This window comes from Pteropus vampyrus, unplaced genomic scaffold (assembly GCF_000151845.1).
Source record: "Pteropus vampyrus isolate Shadow unplaced genomic scaffold, Pvam_2.0 Scaffold388, whole genome shotgun sequence".
In the NCBI taxonomy this organism is placed as follows: Eukaryota; Metazoa; Chordata; class Mammalia; order Chiroptera; family Pteropodidae; genus Pteropus; species Pteropus vampyrus.
In genome coordinates, this window is record NW_011889169.1 from 1,304,099 (window position 1) to 1,325,462 (window position 21,364).

General features: G+C 46.2%; 1 protein-coding gene across 2 annotated transcripts in view; it reads left to right on the forward strand.

Moving 5' to 3' along the window:
• Positions 1–21,364, forward strand: part of HCK (HCK proto-oncogene, Src family tyrosine kinase) — a 36,975-nt gene that overhangs the window by 11,746 nt on the left and 3,865 nt on the right. The window contains exons 2-11 of one of the 2 annotated variants that reach the window (XM_011380150.2): positions 5,116–5,233; positions 8,119–8,161; positions 8,525–8,627; positions 9,384–9,482; positions 10,865–10,968; positions 11,546–11,695; positions 12,044–12,196; positions 13,665–13,844; positions 14,634–14,710; positions 19,178–19,331. In XM_011380150.2, coding sequence (XP_011378452.1) covers positions 5,117–5,233; positions 8,119–8,161; positions 8,525–8,627; positions 9,384–9,482; positions 10,865–10,968; positions 11,546–11,695; positions 12,044–12,196; positions 13,665–13,844; positions 14,634–14,710; positions 19,178–19,331 — 1,180 coding nt within the window. In that variant the 5' untranslated portion in view covers position 5,116. Of the gene's footprint in view, positions 1–4,424; positions 5,234–8,118; positions 8,162–8,524; positions 8,628–9,383; positions 9,483–10,864; positions 10,969–11,545; positions 11,696–12,043; positions 12,197–13,664; positions 13,845–14,633; positions 14,711–19,177; positions 19,332–21,364 lie in introns of those variants that run through there. The other variant, XM_023523256.1, reaches the window with a different exon arrangement.

Here is a 21,364-nt window from a genome sequence, read left to right on the forward strand (position 1 = left end):
CACAGCCTGGCTTTGAATCACATTAGACAAGATTCATGTACATTCTCAGAGGTTTTAAGAAGTCTTTCACATCCCTGTTACACAGGACCTCAGGTCAAGCCTGAGAAGCAAATGCCTCCTATTTTTCAGAGAAGAAAATGAGGCTCAGAGAAGGGAAGTGACTTAACCAAGATCACATAGCCAGTCAGAGGCGGAACCAAGATTCAGATCTGAATTATTACCCCAAGCTAGGCCCTCATTCCACCACATTGGTGGGTCACAAATTTTAGTGTATAAGAATCTCCTGAAGAATTGTTAGAAATGCAGATTAAAGGCTCTCATCCCCAGAGACTCTGGTTCATTCTTTCTAGGGTGTGGCTCAGGACTATGCAAGAATCAGAGGACCATTTGGGTGCAAGTGGCAGAAATCCAATTCAAATTGGCTTAGGCAAAATTGAGAATTTATTTACTCATGAACTGGAAAAGTCCTGCGGTTGAAAAGCTTCAAGCATAGCTGGATCCAGGCGTTCAAACAAGTCTTCAGGAATCACTTTGTCTCCATTGCTTAGCAATCTGCCCTCCATCTTTCGTGATGTCAGGATGACTCTCAAGAGCTCCAGGTTCCTACATCTACAGCTACATCTCTATCAACAACAAAGAGAATGTGTTTTCCCTAATTTTTCCAGCAAAATCCCAGGGTAGAATCTGATTGCCCCAGCTACAATCACATACATGCCAACAGCTAAACCAACCACTGCTGGTTGCCAGGGGGACATGAAACCTGAAACCCTACGCGCTGAGTGGGAGAAGGCTGGTTTCCTCAGGAAAATCCATGTGCTGTTACCAGAAGAGGGATGGTTGCTGAGGAAGCAAGCACAAAGGATGTTCCCTGCATGGGTGCTTCCCAGCTAGAATGAGCTCAAGAATCACATTCTGATCTGGGAGGTTGGGCCTAAGATTCTGCATTTCTAACAGCTCCTGTATGATGATGATGCTGGTCCTCATGCTGGTCACACTCAGAGTAGCCAGGCACTCTGTTACATTTCTAAAGTCACTTCAAGCCACCCTGCCACAGGGCTTTTGCAGTCTCCACCATACTGAGAGGTCCTGGGCCATGTAAACCTCTTCCCTCATCCCATCTCTACCCGCGCCCCATCCCATGGTTCCCCCAACCCACCCAAACATCAGCCCCATCTATTTGGGAACCACTCATCAACATATTGCAGATTCTGTTCCCATATCACAGTTGGAGAAACTGTCCACTGTGTCCTTCAGTGACCTTTATATGAGGATCCACGTAATAAATTCTCTTTATTGAGTACTCAAAAAATACTTGTTTCTATTAAAAAATTGCCATGCTTCCTGGGATTTTATGGTGACAATGTACAAATTCCCATATTTATCTTGGTTACTAGGAAGCTCAGAGATAAATCTAGTACCCAGTGGCAATAGCGGTCATACCCTAGGCTTCTGGTTCAGTAATCTTTCCTTTCTGAATGGCATAGCATAACCCTTCAGGAGCCTTGAAGTGCTCTGTACGTGGTTTAATATTATAAGCTCCCTCAAATCCTTTTTGGAAGTCAGTTCTTCTTTGGATCATTCTTGACTTTCCCCAAATTTTTATTGAAATCCTCCCTGTTCTTCAAAATCCAACTTTGTCATCCTGCTGCTCAGTTATTATAAACATGTTGTTTTTCTACGAACATACTAAACATACACGTTAGTGGCAGAACCAGGATATAACTATACTTTTCAAAAATGGCTCGATATTATATGTTTTGTAGTTTGCTGTTTTCATTCACTAAGTATCTTAGCAATTTTTGCATGGCTCTGACTATGCCAATCCCTGCCAGCTTCTTTATATGTGACTTGGGAATGTAATTATCTATGTCCAGTCTTCCCTTCTCAACTCTGTCCTGGAGCACGACCCATGTCCTGACACCTTTATGTTGGAGCAACTACATAGAGCACAGGCTCTGGGCATGCATTTTCCTACTAACCATGCATTATGCTCCTGCTGTGTGCCAGGGAGTCGCTGAGCTAAGTGCTGAAGGACACAGACATGGGAAAGACCAGCCTCTGCTGTGTGCAAGGATGGAAATATTCTATATCTGTACCTTGATTACAGTAGCTTTAGCCACAGATAGCAATTGAGCACCTGAAACATGGCGAGTCTTTACTGAGATGTGCTGTATGTGTAAAATACATACTGAGATTCAAAGACTTAGCATGAAAAAAAGAATGTAAATTATTTCACTGATAATGTTTATATTGATTACCCATTAATAAGACTTTTGAAACATTGGGGAAAATAAATATACCTGAAAATTAATTCACTCGTTTCTTTTTACTTTGAAAAATGTGGCTATAGAGAATTTTAAACTGTATATGTGGCCCACATTACGCTTCTAGGTCGAGCAGTCATGCACCATGGAGGTGGAATGGTTCTCTTGGTTCAGGAGGACAATCACATTTTATGCCAATTGGACTCCTGCAGGTATATCACTTTTTTAAAAAATCACACTTTATTGTGCAAAAATTGAACCAATGAGAATTCTCTATTTTAAAAAGTTCACTTCTCTAGTGTTGTGGTATCTCTAAACCTGTGGGCTAAAGGAATTGCAATTTGTGCTTCCTTTATGCTAACGTTTCTGAGCACTACTGTGTGCCAGATACCTTTACACTTATAACTCAGTGCTCACCACCATCCTTACCATTTTCTGAGGTAAAACCCCACCATCCTTTCTCAGGGACGGCCTTGAATCACACATGAACACAGTGCCTTCAGAGGCCCATCCCTCAGGACCTTGTGACTGTCTTGAATATGTAAATTGTGAAGTAAATGATCCTTGATAGGTGCTCAGAGAGGTGGAGGGAGCAGCCTCACATCACACAGCAGTGCTCTTCCCAGAACGCCCTCTTATTGATCAAAACATATGAAATGTAATGTTATGCTCTACAACACCACATAATACGCTGTTTTATTTCCCAGAACTGTGATACATATTTATCACAAATCAAAGAGGTGTTGGTTTCTGTTTTAAACGCATACAAATACAGGTGGAGCATTTGAGATCTTGCTCCCAACATAGTTCTTCAGTTTGGCTCGAATAAACCCTATAAAAAAAAATTTTAATGTATACAAGTACATTATAAAGCAATGATTAATTGTGATAATTTTTCAAATCGATGATCCAGAACTTCAGGAGTCTGAACTGGTTCCTCACAAAAGGCAAATGAGGCAGAAACCACTTAGGTCTTGAGGTGGTAAATAGTTCCCAATTCCCACCAGGACAGAAACATCCTTGTAAATAAAATTTTTTTTTAAATTGTTTTAATCACTTCCTTAAGCCTAAGAATTTGGGATTTTTTTTTTTCTTAAACCACTAACACATGTTTATTTTAACAAGCTAAGTATAAATGAGCTCTGTTTTAGAAGAAAATTTCAATTGTGCAGATGAGGAAAACGATTACTTCCTTATGGGGCTGCTCACAGCCTGTCTCCTCCACAAATACATATACGCATTTAGAGAAAAGAAATGAAATATTTCTGCCACTTTTACAAATAAGTTTTGACTCTGATCAGGTAAATGTATTTTCTCTAAGTATCTTTAAATTTAATTAATCCATCAGCACGGTCTGTAGCTCTACCTCCAAAATGGCCCCTGAATCTGTCTCCTTCTTACCTCAATAGCCACCACCCTGGGTCAGGCCACCATCATCCCATGCCTGGACAACTGCAGTAGACAGGGTTCCCTGCCCTGCTCCTGACAGTCTATCCTCAACCCAGCAGCCAGTGGGGTTATTTAAGCTGAATCTCATCATTCTACTGCCTAAAACTTTCCATGGTTTGCCATCATCCTTAGAATCAAATCCAAACTCCTCACTGGCTGTACAAGATGTGGCAGCCTCTGTCATATACCATCCTCTCCTCTGCCTATGATCTCTAGCCACACTGGCCTCCTTTCGGTGCCTCATTCTCTCAAAGCACATTCCAGCCTCAGGACCTTTGCACTTGCTGTTCCATCTGCCTGGAACACTGTTCCCTCAGAGTGTTATATGACTGGCTCTTTTGCATCATTCAGGCTCCTTTGCATCATTCAGGCTCCAGGTCTAACATCACCTTTTCAGAGAGGCCTTCCCCGACCACCTTGTCTATAGGGGGCCCACAGAGATGTTCCCTGTCACATCCTCTTATTGTCCTCACACTCTCCAGTATCTAAATTTATCTCGTTATTTATCAATTTGCCTGTTTATTGCCTGTGTCTCCCCTTCGTCTTCAGTGTATGCTCTGTAAGGGCATGAACTTGCTTGTCTTATTTGTGGTTTAGAAAGGTGCTCGACACATGTTTGCTGAGTAAATGGATGAATGAATGACCAAATAAATCTAAGAGAGAAAGAAGGGAAGGAGGAAGAGAGAGAGAGAGAGACAGACAGACAGACAGAGAGAGAGAGAGAGAGCTGTTACAAGGCAATTATAAAATAATAGGAGGAATATGGTGTTTGACTATTATTTAGCTAGACTGTTTAACCTCATCTTTGTCATTCAATATAAAATGGTAATTTATTCTTACATTACAGTTTTACTTTACTATTTGCTCTGAGCCTGACACTGAGCTGAGTAGCTCCCCACCTACATGCTTTCCCTTATGCTTCCAACACCCTGCAAGTAGGTTATTATCCCCCATTCCGCTGATGAGGAACTGAGACGAGGAGGAGGGGGAGTGATGAGTGAGGTGCTGGGAGGGAGACTAAGTGTCAGCTCAGGCTTCTGACCACTGAGCCAGCTGTGCCCACCACCCACTCTGCTCCCCAGCTCTACCTTTTGAATTTCGATGGTCCTCATGATTTACTCTCTAAATAAACTCCCCATGGCAGAGTCCTCGGTAATATGACTATCACAACTTGTCAGCTCTGTGCAGTGCATGGCCGACAGGGACGTGGGGAAGCCCAGAGGTGACAAGGGCAGGGTGAGCTCCATTTGTTGAGGATGGAGGAATGGGGTTGGCAGGGGAGGTGAGATGGGGAAAGAGAGGGGGATGCAGCCGGGGGCAGGAGGCCTAGAATCTAGCATCGAAGACTCCCCTGCATGGGGTTCAGGGCCAGCCAGGCTCACCTCCCTTCTCTCTGCCACAGGATGGGGTGTGTGAAGTCCAAGTTCCTTCGAGACAGAGGCAAGGTCTCAAAAACCGAGCCCAGTGCCAACACACACAGCGCCGTGTATGTGCCAGATCCCACATCTTCAGGCAAGCGGGTGAGTGGGAGAAGAAGCAGGGGAGCGGGGAGGGCAGTCCTGAGGCCAGGGGCAGGGGATGGGGAGCTGCCCCTTGCTGCCCCAAATTGCCCTAACAGCCTCCTGTTTTCCCAAGGGTAAGCAGGTGCATTTGGAGTAAAATGGAGCTGACCAGTCACCAGCAGCACCTTAACTCTCCAGGGTGCATCTGCCCCGAGCGCCCAGGGCAAAGGGCGTCCCTTCTCCTTGTCCTGTTGCCCAGGCCTTGGCAGGCCTTGGCCCATCAGCCTGGGCTGCAGTGACCAGGTCCTAGTGAGCACGACAGGCTTCCAGCCTGGGCAGTAGCAGAAGCAGGGCTGAGAGTAATGGGTGACCAGATGAGTAACAACAGTAGTCGAAGAAACGACAGTAATGAGGATAGTACCAGCGTCATAGCGATAACCGTAATCACAATTGTAGTTAGAACAGTGATGACGGTGCTGGGGGGAGTACCGCAGCAGCAGCAGCAGGAGCCATAGTGGAAACGGTAAATAGGAGAAGTGGTGATACTGGTAGAGGTGTTTACTTATTTGTCTTTACTTGTACAGAGCTTACCAAGGGCTCTCCTAAGTGCTTTGCAGTTATCAACACCTCGAATCCTCACAATAATCCTATTGTTGGTCACGATTCTTATTGTACCCATTGTACATTAAGAAGCAGAGAGATAAAATAACTTGCCGAAGGCCACACGGTTAGTAAGGGGCAGAGCCAGGATTCAAACTCGGGCAGTGCATGTTCCAAAGTACCAGAGGCAGGAGCAAGAGCAATAGGCAGGGGCCGAATGCAGAGATCAGAAGGGCAGTAATGGTGGTAAGAGTGATGGTAATGGTGGCTGCAGTAGTCATGGTAGCAAGCAGCACCACTAATAATGGGAGCTGTGATAGTGGCAGATAGTGGGAGAGCAGTAACAGTAGTAACAGTGGGGGTAACAATAACAGTACCAGTACTAGTACAGTACTAATAGCAGCAGTAACAGTTGTAATAATTGTTACCATTCTTTGAACACCTACTATGTTCCAGGTGCTGGAGTGAAGTGTTTCGACACCATTAAACCTCACCAAAAGCTGTGAGGCAGGAGTTCTGCCACTTTCCAGCCAGGGTGACTAAGGCTCAAAGAGGTTAAATGGCTTCCTGGGGTCACACAGCTGGGAAGCAGCAGAGCCAGGTCTTTCTACCCACCCCCCTGCTGGGTTCTCTCGCCTCTGGGGGCCTTGAGTCCATGCTCCAATCCGGAGCTGTCCAGGGAAGCACAGCCTCTGTTTGCTGCCTCCAAGGAGTGTACTCCTTGATGCCCCTTAGAAAGTTCTTCCTCGTACTGAAGGAAGGCCTGTTACCCCATAACCCTTACTCCTTTCTTTGTTCCCAAACTGACCCCTTAGCCCTGCCCTCAAACACTTCTACTCTCTTTGCCTCATGACAGCCTGTAGAGATTGAAGAGAAAGATCTTGTCCCAACCCACCCATTTCTTCTAAATCATCTTGCTCATAACATAGGTTTCTGACCTCTCTTCAGCCTGCTTGCCCTTTTCCAGGCACGATATCTAGAACAGGACTAATTCTGAAAATGGGAGAATAGTGGAGTAGTCACCCCCCTCCCTCTGACACTCGACCTCTATTAATACAGCCTGAGATTACATGACCTTCTCACACAGGTGATGTCCTGAGCTGACACCCTAAACCCTCAGTCACTCCTGGTTCTGCTTTTCTCCTAATCTGTGTCCTTTCTGTGGCTAAGGCTCCAGGTTCTCAGGTTCTCTGAGGACCTCTAGCTTGTCACCAGCAGGAGGCAGAGAGGGTTTTCTCCCATCGGTTTTTGGTTGTCCTCTCTGAGCATTAGATTTAAGGGATTCTATATTCAGCCATTCATTATTCCCCTCCCGCAGGACACTAGTTCGACAGTAAGTTTCTAAGTGTTACTCAGAGAAAGGGTTCACCAAGTTTGTGAAACTCTGGGCAAAACAGGCTTCTCCCGCGAGGACACCTCCGAGCCTTTGTGAATCTTTGTGATGAACTTCGTGACTCTCCCAGAAGAGAATGTGCTCCTCAGTGTTTCCCAAACCGGTTTCTTTAAATCACTGTTTATGTAAGTGTGTGGCACACAGATCCATTCCCCTTGGGAAAAAAAAAAAGTCATAAATTACAGTTAAAGCTACAGTTTCTTCTGACCAGTGACCCATCCCCAGAGGTTTCACTCCCCTACCCGCAGGCACCAGCTGTTGTCAGTTTGGACCCCTGCAAACCTTTGCTGTGAATTTCCACTCACACATATATAGTATGTGTCCACACAAAGTATTTAGGATGTGTGAGTTTTATGTAAAGAACTATACTAGTTCAAGAACAAAACTAGTTCTTTAGAAATATCATTCTAAAGAACTAGTTTTGTTCACGTGACAATATATCCTTGAGGTCTAGTTGAGTCAGGAGTGAAGCCCCATCTCCCTCTTATTAGGGCTGCTTAGAGTGCCACAGAGTAGGCATCAAATCTCCTTAAGATGGACACTTGGGTTCTTCCACATAAATCATGGAGCCTTTACTCATAGGACATGTTGGTGGACCCAGGGTTTCTCCAAACATACCTTGAAAAACACAGATCTGGACCAACCCTTTCACTATATGTCAAGGGACGGGACAAGCCAGTGTTCTCCAAGGCCAAGGGCAGAGTCCACCCCCCAAGAGACCTGGATCCTTGTGGAGGCTGTGCCTCTAACGTGCTATGTGACCTCAGGCATGTCCCTTGCCCTCTCTGGGCCTCCTCCCATGACACACAGGCTGGGCTGAGAGGCTCTTGGGCACCCTTTTTGACACAGACCTTCTCTGGCTCCACACACACTGTTGGATTCATCGCCTTCTCCCATTTCTCCCCTACAGCGACCTGACAACAGCAACGGCAACCCACCGGGGTCCACAGAGAGTAAGTATCTGGCAAACAGATGCTGCGGAGTCCTGTGTTATGTCAGGGATTGGGTTAGGTTCTCAGTGAGAGCTTGAGGCAAAAGTCCCAAACGGTCAAAAACACCCTTGAAAATCCCCTAAATTGCCCCAAAGTACTTCTTACAAGATATTTTGTGTCTATAACACTGTTTAATAACATGAAAAAAACATTGTTAGTTTTAAACTGTAGAATCGCACCCAGCATGGCAAGATGCTTACTTATACCAGGAGACAGACACACATTGATTGGTCTAGGGCGGGTGCCGGTGTTGGTATGGGAAATACCCAGGGCTGTGGGGGTACTCAGATAAAGCCTCACCATCCCATGTATCTCTCTTCTCAGAAGGTTCTGAGGACATCATCGTGATTGCCCTGTATGATTACGAGGCCATTCACCACGAAGACCTTAGTTTCCAGAAGGGGGACCAGATGGTGGTCCTGGAGGAGTAAGTCCCCATCCCACTCCCCCTAAGACATACTTACCTATAATACACAATTATTCTCTCTTTTGTGCTTCAATAAAGAACCTGATAGACGATCTTATCCTAAGGTGTAAATGACTGATGAGAACCTGAACATAATAGAGGAAGAAGGGCTTGCTATTCACCTGGATGAAAGCCAAAATAAAGGGGCCTGTGTACTTACTAACGGTGCATGTCCAGACTAAGATCAACCAGTGAAAGCACTTTCTCAGGGAAGCCTTCCTCCTGTGATCAAGCTACAGGCTTACCTTTGGACCAGCCCCTGCTGAGGTGACTTTGCATTCAGAAATCCTTGAATCTCTGAGTTTGCTGCCTCCGATTTCCTCCAGTCTTCACCATCAGTGTGTGTCATGTTTAGTACTGTGCGAGGGCCCAAAAATGGCAGTGGTTATGCTTGGTCAGACTCCTGAGCCCACTCCCTCCGGCTCTCGGTCCCAACTGAAATTCTATGAGTCTGCCATTGGCACAGGGCCTCATCTTGGGTATGGCTAGGAAGGCCAAAGCCACAAATCCAGGGAGAAAGGGTAGTTCCTTGGTCTGAGAATGCAAGGACTGGCCGTGATGCCAGATCTTCGGATGCATGGCGGGGACTACCGTAAAGATCCCCACGGTAATCATGGGGTGTAAGCAAAGGGGTATCCTAGGTTGAGGCTGAGGGGCCCAAGAGAACCAGGGGGAGTCCATCTGCCCCCAACTCCTTTGCTCCCTCATGTCTCTCAGGTCTGGGGAGTGGTGGAAGGCTCGGTGCCTGGCCACCCAGAAAGAAGGCTACATCCCAAGCAACTATGTCGCCCGCGTTGACTCTCTGGAGACAGAGGAGTAAGTATTCTATTTTCCTGCCCTCCAGAAGGAAGCCTAAGGAAAACCAGCCTTGTTCCTGCCTCAGGGCCTTTGCATTCACCATCTCTCCTGCCTGGCGCACTCTTCCTGGGACTCTTTGGCTGGCTCCTTCTCATCCTTTGAGTCTCAGAGAGGCCTTCCCTGACCACCCTGTCTAAAGTGGGTCCCCTCTGTGACTTTCTCTCTTATGGAAACCTATTTTATTCCCTTCTGAATACTTCTTACTAGCATTTCTTCCTTGTGCAAGATCTGTGAGATAACTTCCTAGGTGTGGAATTTCCAGGGAGACAGTTCTTACTGCGTACCTATAGCATTGCTTGATTATTGTACCACGCGTGAACCACTTTACAAAATGAAAGCAGAGAAGGCAGACGGGTAGTGCGGCATAGTGATTAAGAGCTTGGGCTCTAGAGCTAGGCTGCCTGGATTTGAATCCAGCCTCTACCACATCCCAGCTGTGGTATGCCACTTGCCAAACAAGCCACTTGCTCTGTTTCTCAGTTTCCTCATCTATAAAATGGGGATTATAAGGGCAACGATTCCATAAGTTGTTGGGCAGATGACTGTTAGCTATCTTTCTCCATAGCAGGTTTATGGCAAGGTCAAAGCCTGCTGACCTCCAGTCTGGGCCTTTCTCCATTACAGCACATGAACTACTCCTCCCCCTACTGAGGGTAGAAATAGATTCAGTTGATGCTGCTTAAACTTTCTCACCAAATATCCCAAATATCTGGGAGAATGAAGAAAATATCCAGGGATATGTCCCCAAGTATAAAATTATTTTAAATCTCACATTTTCACTTAGAAATTCATGCCAACTTATATTCAATACTGTACATACAAAGGGGGATAACCTGTGAAGGTGACAGAGATCAGACCCTAACTCACATGGCCCTTGAGGCCCTGAGAGGAATATCGTATCCTTGTGAAATTTGCACAAGTGAGATTTTAACCACAGCTGCTTAAGACTACTATATCTTCCCACTCAGCCTTTCTGTCCTTCTGTCCATCACCTTACTTCTCCCATGAGTGGCACTGGAATGACCCCTGGGCATTTTGTATTTGTAATGCTGTGTTACTTTTCTCAAAGAAAGCCCCCCAGCGTTTTAGTCTCGGCAAACTGCATTCAACCCTGGTAAAATGTCTGTTTTAATATCAAAAGAAATTGTTGTTCCATAAAGAGTATTTGAGGAAAATCCATGCTGTGGGAAACCAGGCCCTTTGTATTCTGGCGCCCTTGTGAGCTGAACAGGACTGCGCCCGATCCCCTAGGGGTTTACACGCTGTATCAACCCCCACGCTGTCTCCTCCCCCATGCGCTGTCTCCTCCCCCACGCACTGTCTCCTCCCATTTCCACCAGGTGGTTCTTCAAGGGCATCAGCCGGAAGGATGCAGAGCGCCAACTCCTGGCCCCTGGCAACGTGCTGGGCTCCTTCATGATCAGAGACAGCGAGACCACCAAAGGTGACCCAGCCCTCCTCACGCTATCTAGATAGATAGATAGATAGATAGATAGATAGATATACAGACAGATAATAGATAGATAGATAGATAGATAGATAGATAGACAGATAAATAGATAGATGATAGATAGATAAATGATAGAAGATAAACAGATAGATAATAACGATGATAATAATAATGATGACAATGATGATGATGATGATGATGATGATGATGATGACAGCCAACATTTACTGTTGACATCCCAGGCACCTTATAAGCATTACTTCTTTTAATCATCAAGCAATGTGATGAGATAGGGAGGTATGATGACCAATCCCATTTTACAGATGAGGAAACTGAGGCACAGAGAGGTGACTTGTCCACTGTCTCAGAGCTGGACATGGAGGAGCCTGGAAGAGAACCCAGGCAGCCTGACTCCACAACCCACTCTTACTCTTGTGCTTCACTACCCAGGTGCCAGGATAGTGCCAGTGGTGGCCTTACAGGGGTGTCGGGAAGGGGTGTCAGCATGCCGACATTAGATGGCAGGCCTCTGAGGTCTCACTCCTGAGCAGCGTCTCTCTGACCAATGCAGGGAGCTACTCTTTGTCCGTGCGAGACTATGACCCCCAGCACAGGGATGCAGTGAAACATTATAAGATCCGGACCCTGGACAATGGGGGCTTCTACATCTCCCCACGGAACACCTTCAACACCCTGCAGGAGCTGGTGGCCCACTACAAGAGTAAGTCCTGACCAGGACCACGCCCCAACTGGGTGGGCCTATCTCCGGGGAATCTTAGTCAAGGGTGTGTTGCAGCCTCTGAGGCTCGCTGAGCTCTTCCTGACCCTCCCCAAATACATGGTTGCTTTGGATGTTCCTGAAATCTTAGGCCTATTGAGCAGAAGGGTGGAGGTGGCATCTTATCATGCCCTGCTCTCTTGGGAATGTCCCTGATCATAGCAGCCTGTTAAAACATTGGCTAGATGCAGTGAACCAGGCAGGGAGGCCTCCGAGGGGAAGTCTCTGGCTGGCTCAGAGCTGGCTGGCTCAGAGCTGGCTGCCCTCGACTAACCAGGGGCTCTGTTCCAGAGGGGAGCGATGGACTCTGCCAGAAGCTGACAGTGCCCTGCGTGTCCTCCAAGCCACAGAAGCCGTGGGAGAAAGATGCCTGGGAGATCCCCCGGGAATCCCTCAAGCTGGAGAAGAAGCTTGGAGCTGGGCAGTTTGGGGAAGTCTGGATGGGTAAGGACCCAGGGACAGGGGGTGGCAGGGAGGGAGAGGAGAGGGAGATCATTGCTTTCAGGAACAGCCTGAGGCAGAGTGGGAATGCCACCCGGTACAGAAGGAGAGATTTGAATAATAACCATAAAGGAGCATTTCCTCTGATAGCAAACCAAATTGTCCTGCCATGCAAACATTGATTTGCCTTTGAGGCCAGGCCTGTTGGGCTCGAAAATTTCCTTCTGGGAAGCAGGAACCCTGGACTAGGAATCCACTCCCTCGTGTGGAGCCAGGACAGTCTATCAGTTTGGGGTCGAGATAACCAGAGGCCTCTTAGGGTGATGAAAATTAAGAGTGGTGAAATACAACTGAGAAATTTCCAGCTGAGTTCAGTGTTGGCAACTGCCAAGCAAGCTGCTCTGGGCACCTGCCGTGTACCTAGTGTTGTGCCAGGGCATTATGGGACACCAAAAAGTCACGTTCCGCCCCTGCTGTCCTGCCCCTCATAGCTTGAGAACAGCGATGCCTGCTCTGCAGAATTGTGGGGTAGACGCAGTGTTTGGCTCAGTACCTGGTGCACCCCATTGTGTTTACACTCCACCGTATTCCGAATGAGAGTGAAGACAACTCACAGAGATGTAAACAATTCAGCTAGAGAAAATAAGTTTAGAGTCCACGTACTCCTACTCCATTTATTGAGAACCTATTATCTGCTAGGCACTGAATAAGAGAATGTGGCAGAGAAAGTATGGAGAGGAAGGTAAGACAGATCTGAGTAATTAGGTTAGAAAACTAAAAATATTATATAAGGCTTTTAGACTCTTACTATAAGAAGACCTCAAATTTGGATTAGCGCTTCCTGGCAGCCAAGGCAAAAATGGGAACACCACAAGCAGTTATGAGATCTATAAGATCATCAGCAAGATGAAACAGGGGTGGAGTTGGTTGAGGGAACGGCATATGCAAAGTTCCTATGGTGAGGGGGACTGGGTGCTTGAGGGGCCGAACGACATGCAGGTAGATTAGGGCACAAAAGGCAATGAGAAGTTTGATGGATGATGAGGCTGGCAAGGTGGGCAAGGCCAGATCATGCAGGACCTCGTAGACCATGAAGAGACTGGTGTTCATTTTGACAACAGTGTTAAGATGAAAGCATTTAAAGCAAAGATGGGGTGTGTGTGAGACATAATTTGAGTGAAGTTTTGAGGTTATTCTTTAAACCCTACAATAGCCCTTCAAAGACAGTGCTACTATTTCCACTTTACAGATGAGGAAACCACAGCTCAGAGAGGTTAAGTGACTTGCCCAAGGGCCCACAGCCTTCCAACCCACATCTGTCTGAACCAAAGCCCGTGTCTCTCCTTCCCTAAGGGCTGAGATGGGCAGGAAAGACTTTCTGGAGATGGCATGTCTGCAGCTGGGCCTTCCTGGGCTGTGGGGAAAGAGCAATGGGCTCTGACCACTTGTCCTGCTTTCTGTCCCACTCTAGCCACCTACAATAAGCACACCAAGGTGGCCGTAAAGACGATGAAGCCGGGGAGCATGTCTGTGGAAGCCTTCCTGGCAGAGGCCAACCTGATGAAAACTCTGCAGCATGACAAGCTAGTGAAGCTACATGCAGTGGTCACAGAGGAGCCCATCTACATCATCACAGAGTTCATGGCCAAAGGTACTGTGATCTAGGGGCTGGGGATGCAGGCTGGGGCTCATACGAGTCAACTGCAGACTCAGAGATGACTCCGATATGGTTCTTGACCTCAAGATGCCCCCAATCTGTCCAGGAGCTCTTCTCAATTAAGTTGTACTTACGGAACAACTTAATATGCAATTGCCCAGCTCTTCTGGTTAATGGGATGAAACCATGTTAAGATGATGGCAGGGGAAGGGAAGCACACAAAGCTGCCAGGAGAGGGGAGTAGGGCAGAACCCCACGGGGTGATGGGAAAAGAGGCTATGAGTTCACTGTGAGCCTTAGAAGCCAGGGGCAACTCTCCCCTTCAGCCACCTTCCCTTCATGGCCCAGTGCTCCGGAAAAAGAGATTCAGCAAAGCACTGATTCTAGGCTGCCCCAACCCTGCCTACCCATGATCCAGAATTTGTCGGGGATTTATTTTTTAGGCCACCATTTCACAACTATTTTTAATCCCTGCCCATTTGCCGACTAATAGAAACATCTCACTCTACCTCATGAAGCGTGATTTGAAATCTAAAACTTTTTTCATTTTCTAAATGTACAGTTATGCCCGCTTTATAAAACCATGGCCCTAGTCATCCAGGCTCAGAAAGCTGCCTCAGTGAAAGAACCAGTCTACTAATCACAAAGTTATTTTAAAACTCTCCAATTCTATTTCTCAAACACTAGGAGTGGTAAATAAATATTTTTATTTGAATCCATCATTATGAACATTTTTAACCATAAAGTAGTGAGAGTAGCCATGTTGCTTCCCCTCCCCCACAGGAAGCCTGCTGGATTTCCTGAAAAGTGAAGAAGGCAGCAAGCAGCCATTGCCAAAACTCATCGACTTCTCAGCCCAGGTGAGAGGCTACTGCAGAAATTTGGGAAGCGGGCAGAAAGGGCATTCAGTGATTTACTTTTCAGCACATACTTACTGACCACAGACTATAATAATAACAATAATAGCTAACATTCATTGAGTAGTCAGTACAAAAGTATCCTTTCTGTATGTGCCTTAGGTATTCTAACTCATTTAATCTTCACATCGACCTTCTAGGATGGGATTTTTTTTTTATCTACTCTTATGTAGCAAACCACCCCAAAGCTTAGGTACTTGAAACAACAATTTATTATTTCTGTAGGTTGATGGGTTGGCTGGGTGGTTCTTCTGCTCTACGTGGTGAAACTGAGGTCACTCATGTGGCTGCATTCTGCTGAGAGCTTGCCTGGCCTAGAATGTCTGGGACGGTGGCTCATCCTCCAGGGTCTCTCTCCACGGGGCCAGAGCTTCTTTATGGCGTGGTGGCAAGGTTCCAAGAGGGAGTATACGAAGGGGCCAAGCCCCAGTATCCAAGTGCTGATGAGGCCTCTGCTCGCACCGCGCTTGCTAATGTCTCGCTGAACAAAACAGGTCACATGGCCCAGCCCAGAGTCAGTGTGGGAGGGGACTGCCCGAGGGCATGAGTCCATTGAGGGCCACAGATATAACCGTCTGGCCATGTGTCATCCGTGACACATGACAACTGTCATCCCATTTTACAGAATAGGAAATTGAGACATAGAGAAGAAGTACAGATGAGGAAACAGAGGCCCATTGCGGTTAAGTAGCTAAGTTACTATGCCAATTTTGGGGGATAGAGCAGTGAACAACATGAAAAGTATTTCTGTCCCCACAGAGTTGATAGTCCAGATGGGAAGACAGATATTGAATAACTGAATGTCTTAGAGAGCAATGACCCAAGAGTCCTGGCTTAGTGAATGTAGTATCCAGCAAAATAATAATTTACGCAAATCACAGAAACACTTCTTCAAACTCCATTTTCTTTCTTATCTTCCCTTCATTCTCTGCAGCGACTCTCACTCTCAGCCTGAGTGCTTTTTACTTCTATCCTCTCTCATTCTCTCCTATTTGCGAGAAAACAGGGAGGAAAGGGGTACTATGGGAATACACGGCTAGAGCACTGAGCCTGGCCCAGAAGCAATGCAAGAAGACTTCCTGGAGGAAGTAGCCTCTTGGCTGAGCCCTGAAGAATTAGTAGAAGTAGGCAGATAAAGAGAGAAAAGGCTTTTCTAGACAGAAGAAACAGCCCAAAGGGGAAAAACAAAAGAGCTGGGCTTAATCAGCTCTCCGGAGCCAGGGGCTGAAAGGGGGTGTGGCTAGCAGCCTGTTGGGCATTAAGAGACCTGTACCCTGGCCTAGGGCTGGCCCTTCTGGAGATGCCTATGGCAGAACTCATCTGAGTACACAAATTGGGGGCAGGGGTGAGAGGTATAATAAATGGCCTTACCTTTCAGAACCTGGAATGCCAGAGATATATGAAAACCAAGACCTGGCAGTTTGATTTTAATGGTCTCTATCCCTAGAGAAAGTAGTCTGACCTGTTGATAACTTATAGCCATCAAACTGGCAGAAACCTTGCTCGGGGAAGAGTCATCGACTGGACCAAGAGCCGCCCTCTCCCTTTCACAAACGGGAAAACAGAAACCAAGGGAGGAAAAGAGATGCCAGGCCCTTGGGCATCCAGGAGCAGAGGTGGACTCAGGGCCCAGGGACATGAAGCAGCCGGTCCAGGGACCTGGTCTTTGCCTCCAGTCCTAGAGGCCGATTGGCACAGGGCTGGGCACCCCAGACCTGCCACCACCTGGCTTTGGAACCACCTTGGATCCACTCTGGGTCTCAGTCTCTCCATTTGTCAAATGAGGGAATGGGACCACATCTGTGGTTTTCAAGTTCGGAAGCCTGTTTTTAAGCACAACTCTGTTCACCAAATGAAATCTTAATACAGTAGCTGACTATCTTAAAATAGGTCAAAACGGAGCTTCTCTGTTTGAAGGTGGGGCTCATGTGCGGCCTTTCTTTTGTCCCCCCACCTCCAGGCAACCTTGAGGTATCAGTAGCATTCAGTTTGAAGAGCTGGCATATCCCCAGAGGCCCTCTTCAGCCTGATTCTGTGATTCCCTGATACTTTCAAAAGAAACCCAATGCTCAACATCATGGGAACACTTGGTGATCATGAAATCTCATTATCGGATCAACCCCCAATTCTTAGACCAACCCTGAGCCGAGTAAACCTGTCTGTTATTCATTCAGTTGACAAAATCTTGAGAAGCAACACTCTGTATGCATACGGGTTTACATGTGCTTAAGAGTTGCATAGGATTTTGGTTTATATCCCAGCTCTGTCTGTATAGCTTTGAGCAAGTTGCTTAACCTCTCTGAGTGCCACTTTCCTCAACAGGGAGCACTAAGAGCCACCACTGAAGTGAATACTTACATGCCAGAAACTGTTCAAAGTCCTTGATGTAGGCTTAGAGGATTAATCCTCACACGACCCCTCAGAAGCAGGTTTTACGGTTGTTCCCATTTTACAGAGGAAAATGAGGCACAGAGGGGTAAAGCAGCTTGCTTGAGATCACAGACCTGAGGGGCTCAAGCTCAGCTGGTCCAAGTCCAGAGTCACTTAGGCATTATCCTCTACTGTTCTAGGTGGGTTAGTCTCACCTGTCCCACTGAGCTCATTTGAAAATCAGTAACATGAGTATCTGCCAGTGGCTACTAAAAATGGGAACTGCCAGCATCACACCTGCTCTGTACCAAATAGAAGGCCAAAAATTCAGGTGTAATAATGGATAAGTGCATGGACCCTGAGCACGGCTGTCGGAGTTTCAATCCTGATCTCCACTTGGGCCAGTTATTTATTTAAATATCATCTTAACACAAATGAAGAAGCTACAATGTCTGCCATTAAGGTAATAACTGTGGTTAATTGTTCCTCTAAAGACTCCTTAGAAATTTCCCACATCCCCCAGGCAAAGATCCTGTCTCACCCCAACCCTAGCCAGCTAGCTACCCCAAACAAAATCAGAAGTCTTTCAGGTTTTCGTTGGAAAGTATGGAGATTCAGACCTTAATTCTGACGGTCATGGGTGCCCCCTGCTGGCCAGTTCCTGCAAGTGCACCACCCACTTTACTCAGACTTTGAGCTGGCTAGTGCCTGGGTTTTGGTCTGTCTGGGCAGACCTCCACCCCTCCAAATAATCTCACCAAATTGCACCCAGCTGCAGTCCTCCAGAGCACTAGAGTTCTGCAATAATTAGAGGCAGCATGGAGCACTGGAACTGGACTCTCACAGACTGGATTGAGTCTGACATTTATAACTTTCTTGGTGTGATGAGGAAAATATGGCCCTCTATAAAACAGAGATTGTGAGAACACCTGCCTCAAGGAGCTTGAAGACAAGTTTGTAAATTATAAACACTGTTTGCTGGGTGTCTGAGGATTAATCATAAACCTCTTTATAAGAGTTAATGTACAAATCCTTGTAAGTAGAAAACATCTCAAAGGAAAATTCCACATCTTTCTGTCAGAGGTGCCCAGGGCCATGTTATGAATAAGAATTCCCTACACAATCTATTATTCACTCAGCAGCTATGATGACATTATACATCAGACCATGTCATACTCCTGTTCAAAGCCTTCTACTGTCTTCCCATCGCACTCAGATACACTCTAACTGCCTATCCTAGCCTACAATGTCCTTTACGACCAGTCACCTCCCTCTCAACTTGCCCCACTGTCCCTGTGGCAACTTCTGCTCGGCCACCTGCTCTATGAATACCCAATCTCATTCCTACCTGGGCCTTTGCACATGATGTTCTCTCTGCCAGGAATGTTCTTATTTGATACACTTATTATCATCACTGAGATCTTTGCTTAAACTTCATCTCCTCAAGGCAGCCTTCCCTGATGACTCAATCCAAAAAGCCCTCTAGATTTCATTTCCTGTTACCCCTCTTTATCCTTTCTTTATGGTAGTTATTATCACCTACTGGGTCTGTGCCTAGCTCACCACCTGTTCACGTAACATGTCTGGCACCCACAAGACATTCAGTAGGTATTTGTTGAATGAATAAATAAAATTTTCCTACCCAGGCTTAGGGATGAAAAAGGTATAAGAGACACAATAGAATTTGATGGGAGCCTAGGTTGTCCCCAGAAAGGGGATGAGGGACGAAAGCTCTTCATCGTCTCCTGGTGAAGGTGGGCAGGTCCTAGAGAAAATGCCATTGTTTTTTCCTTAACTTGATCTTTGGAAGTCTCAGAAATCTAGCGAAGCCCCCACACTGACCCAGGCCCTGAGAATCCCCCCAACCTGGATAGGTCGACAGAGAAATGCCAGCTTGAGCTCAGGACGCTTCTACAAAAAAAGGGGGAGCTGGCACACACATTTTTCTCTTTCTTCACACTGGGACACTTCTGCTTTTGGGGGGACCCACCTTGGGCTGGGCCAGATCTGAGGATGAGGGTGTCTCTGTTTTGGGTGGAGATTGCGGAAGGCATGGCCTTCATCGAGCAGAGGAACTACATTCACCGAGACCTCCGGGCCGCCAACATCTTGGTCTCCGCGTCCCTGGTGTGTAAGATCGCTGACTTCGGCCTGGCACGGATCATCGAGGACAACGAGTACACAGCTCGGGAAGGTAGGGATGCTGCTGAGGGGCCCATGGGGCCCGCTTGGATGGGTTGTGAGTGTTGAGAGTTGAGATATGTGGAAGTGCTAGGTAACTTGCAAAGGTACCTGTCCCAGCATTAGCTGAGTATTATCACAATTGAGGGAGGCCTTCTGGATATAGGGGCCTGTCCTGCAAAGTCACCGGTGACTCTGATTTTAGATTGAGTTAGGTGAGTGCATGTTGAAATGAAGTATAAGAGCAACTCCATGTGTAACAGACAAAAAGAGGAATCTAAATGTCTATAAATAAGAGAACGGATTTATAAATTGTGGTATATTCACGCAATATAATGTATATAGCAATGAAAAATTACAAACCAACACTACATACAACAAAATGGTTGATTCTCACAGACATAATATTGAAATGAAAGAAATCAGACCGAAAAAAGTAGATGCTGGATGGTTTCATTTATATAAAATTCAGAAACAAGCAAACTTGTGTATAAATGTTCAAAGCAGCATTATTCATAATAGCCAAAAAAGTGGAAGCAGCCCAAATGTCTGTTAACTGATAAACAAATAAACAAAATGTGGTCTATCCATACAATGGAATATTATTCAGCCATAAAGGAATGAAGTACTAACACATGCTCAACATGGGTAAATTTTCAAAACATCATGTTAGTGAAAGAAAGCAGACATAAAGACCACATCCTGTATGATTTCATTTATTATGAAATGTCCAGAACAGGCAAATTTATAGACAGAAAGTACATTAATGGTTGCCTAAGGCTGGGGTTGGGAGTTAGAAAGAAATAGGAAGTGACTACTATGGATTTGATGGGAGTGGAGGGGGAATATATGAAAATATTCTAAAATTCACAACTTTATGAATATACAAAAAAACACTGAACTACATACTTTAAATGGGTGAATTGTATGACCTGGGACTATATCTCAATAAAACTTTTAAAGAGAAGAAAACAGGCAAAACTCATTTATGATGATAGAAGTCAGAACAGCGCTTACCTGGAATGTGAGGTACTGACTGGGGGGCAGGAGGGAGCCTCTGAGGTGCCGAAGGGGTACAGTATTTTGATCTCAGTGGTGATTACAAGTATAGACATATATAAAAAAGCATCGAATAGTATATGACAAATTTGTGCACTTTATTTCATGTTTGTTATGATACAATAAAAAAAAAATCGAAACTAAGGGCGACCACTAAAATAAGAGAGTAGAATGTATAATTTCTAAACTAGGAGAGGATAAGCAGAAATAGAGAAAACTTTCCAAATCCCAAGGAAAATATGGATGGAGGAAAAAAACACATAGGGCATTATCAGAACTTGACCATGTGCTTACTCAGTCATAGAGCAGATTTCACCAAACTCCATAGAGCACGTATCCTACAGACCAGGGGTCCCCAATCCCTGGGCCACAGACCAGTATCTGTCTGTGGCCTGTTAGGAACCGGGCTGCACAGCAGGAGGTTAGCCGCAGGCAGGCGAGTGAAGCTTCATCTGTTATTTGCAGCCACTCCCCAGCACTAGCATCGTCACCTCAGCTCCACCTCAGATCATCAGGCATTAGATTCTTACAGGAGCACTGGTCCCTGATGCCAAAAAGTTTGGGGACCGCTGCTATAGACCACGTTCACCAAACACAATGTAATTAAGATAGAAATCAGTAACCAAAGATTAACTAAACCCATCCCAAACCAAGTGGAAGGAAGAGAGTAGAGGGGGAGGTACCCAGTGACCGGTAGAAACCTCAAAGGCCAAGGCCAAAATCTTCCCCTGTTGCAAGGGGTGATGGGTTGAGGCATCAGCTGCAACCTGTACTCAAAGTCCCCTGCAGTCCTGCCATCCCCAAAGATTTTGTGACCTCTAGGACTGCGCTCTTCAGGAGTTGGAGGTCACAGGGGCATCAGCTCAATACACAACGTGGTCCCGGAAAGAGAGGTGCCCCAGCACACCCCAGGCCCCTCTGCTCTCTGCTCCCCACTTCAGGCATCTGCCTCAGCATGGATGTTTCTTGCTTCTGCAGAGGCCAGGT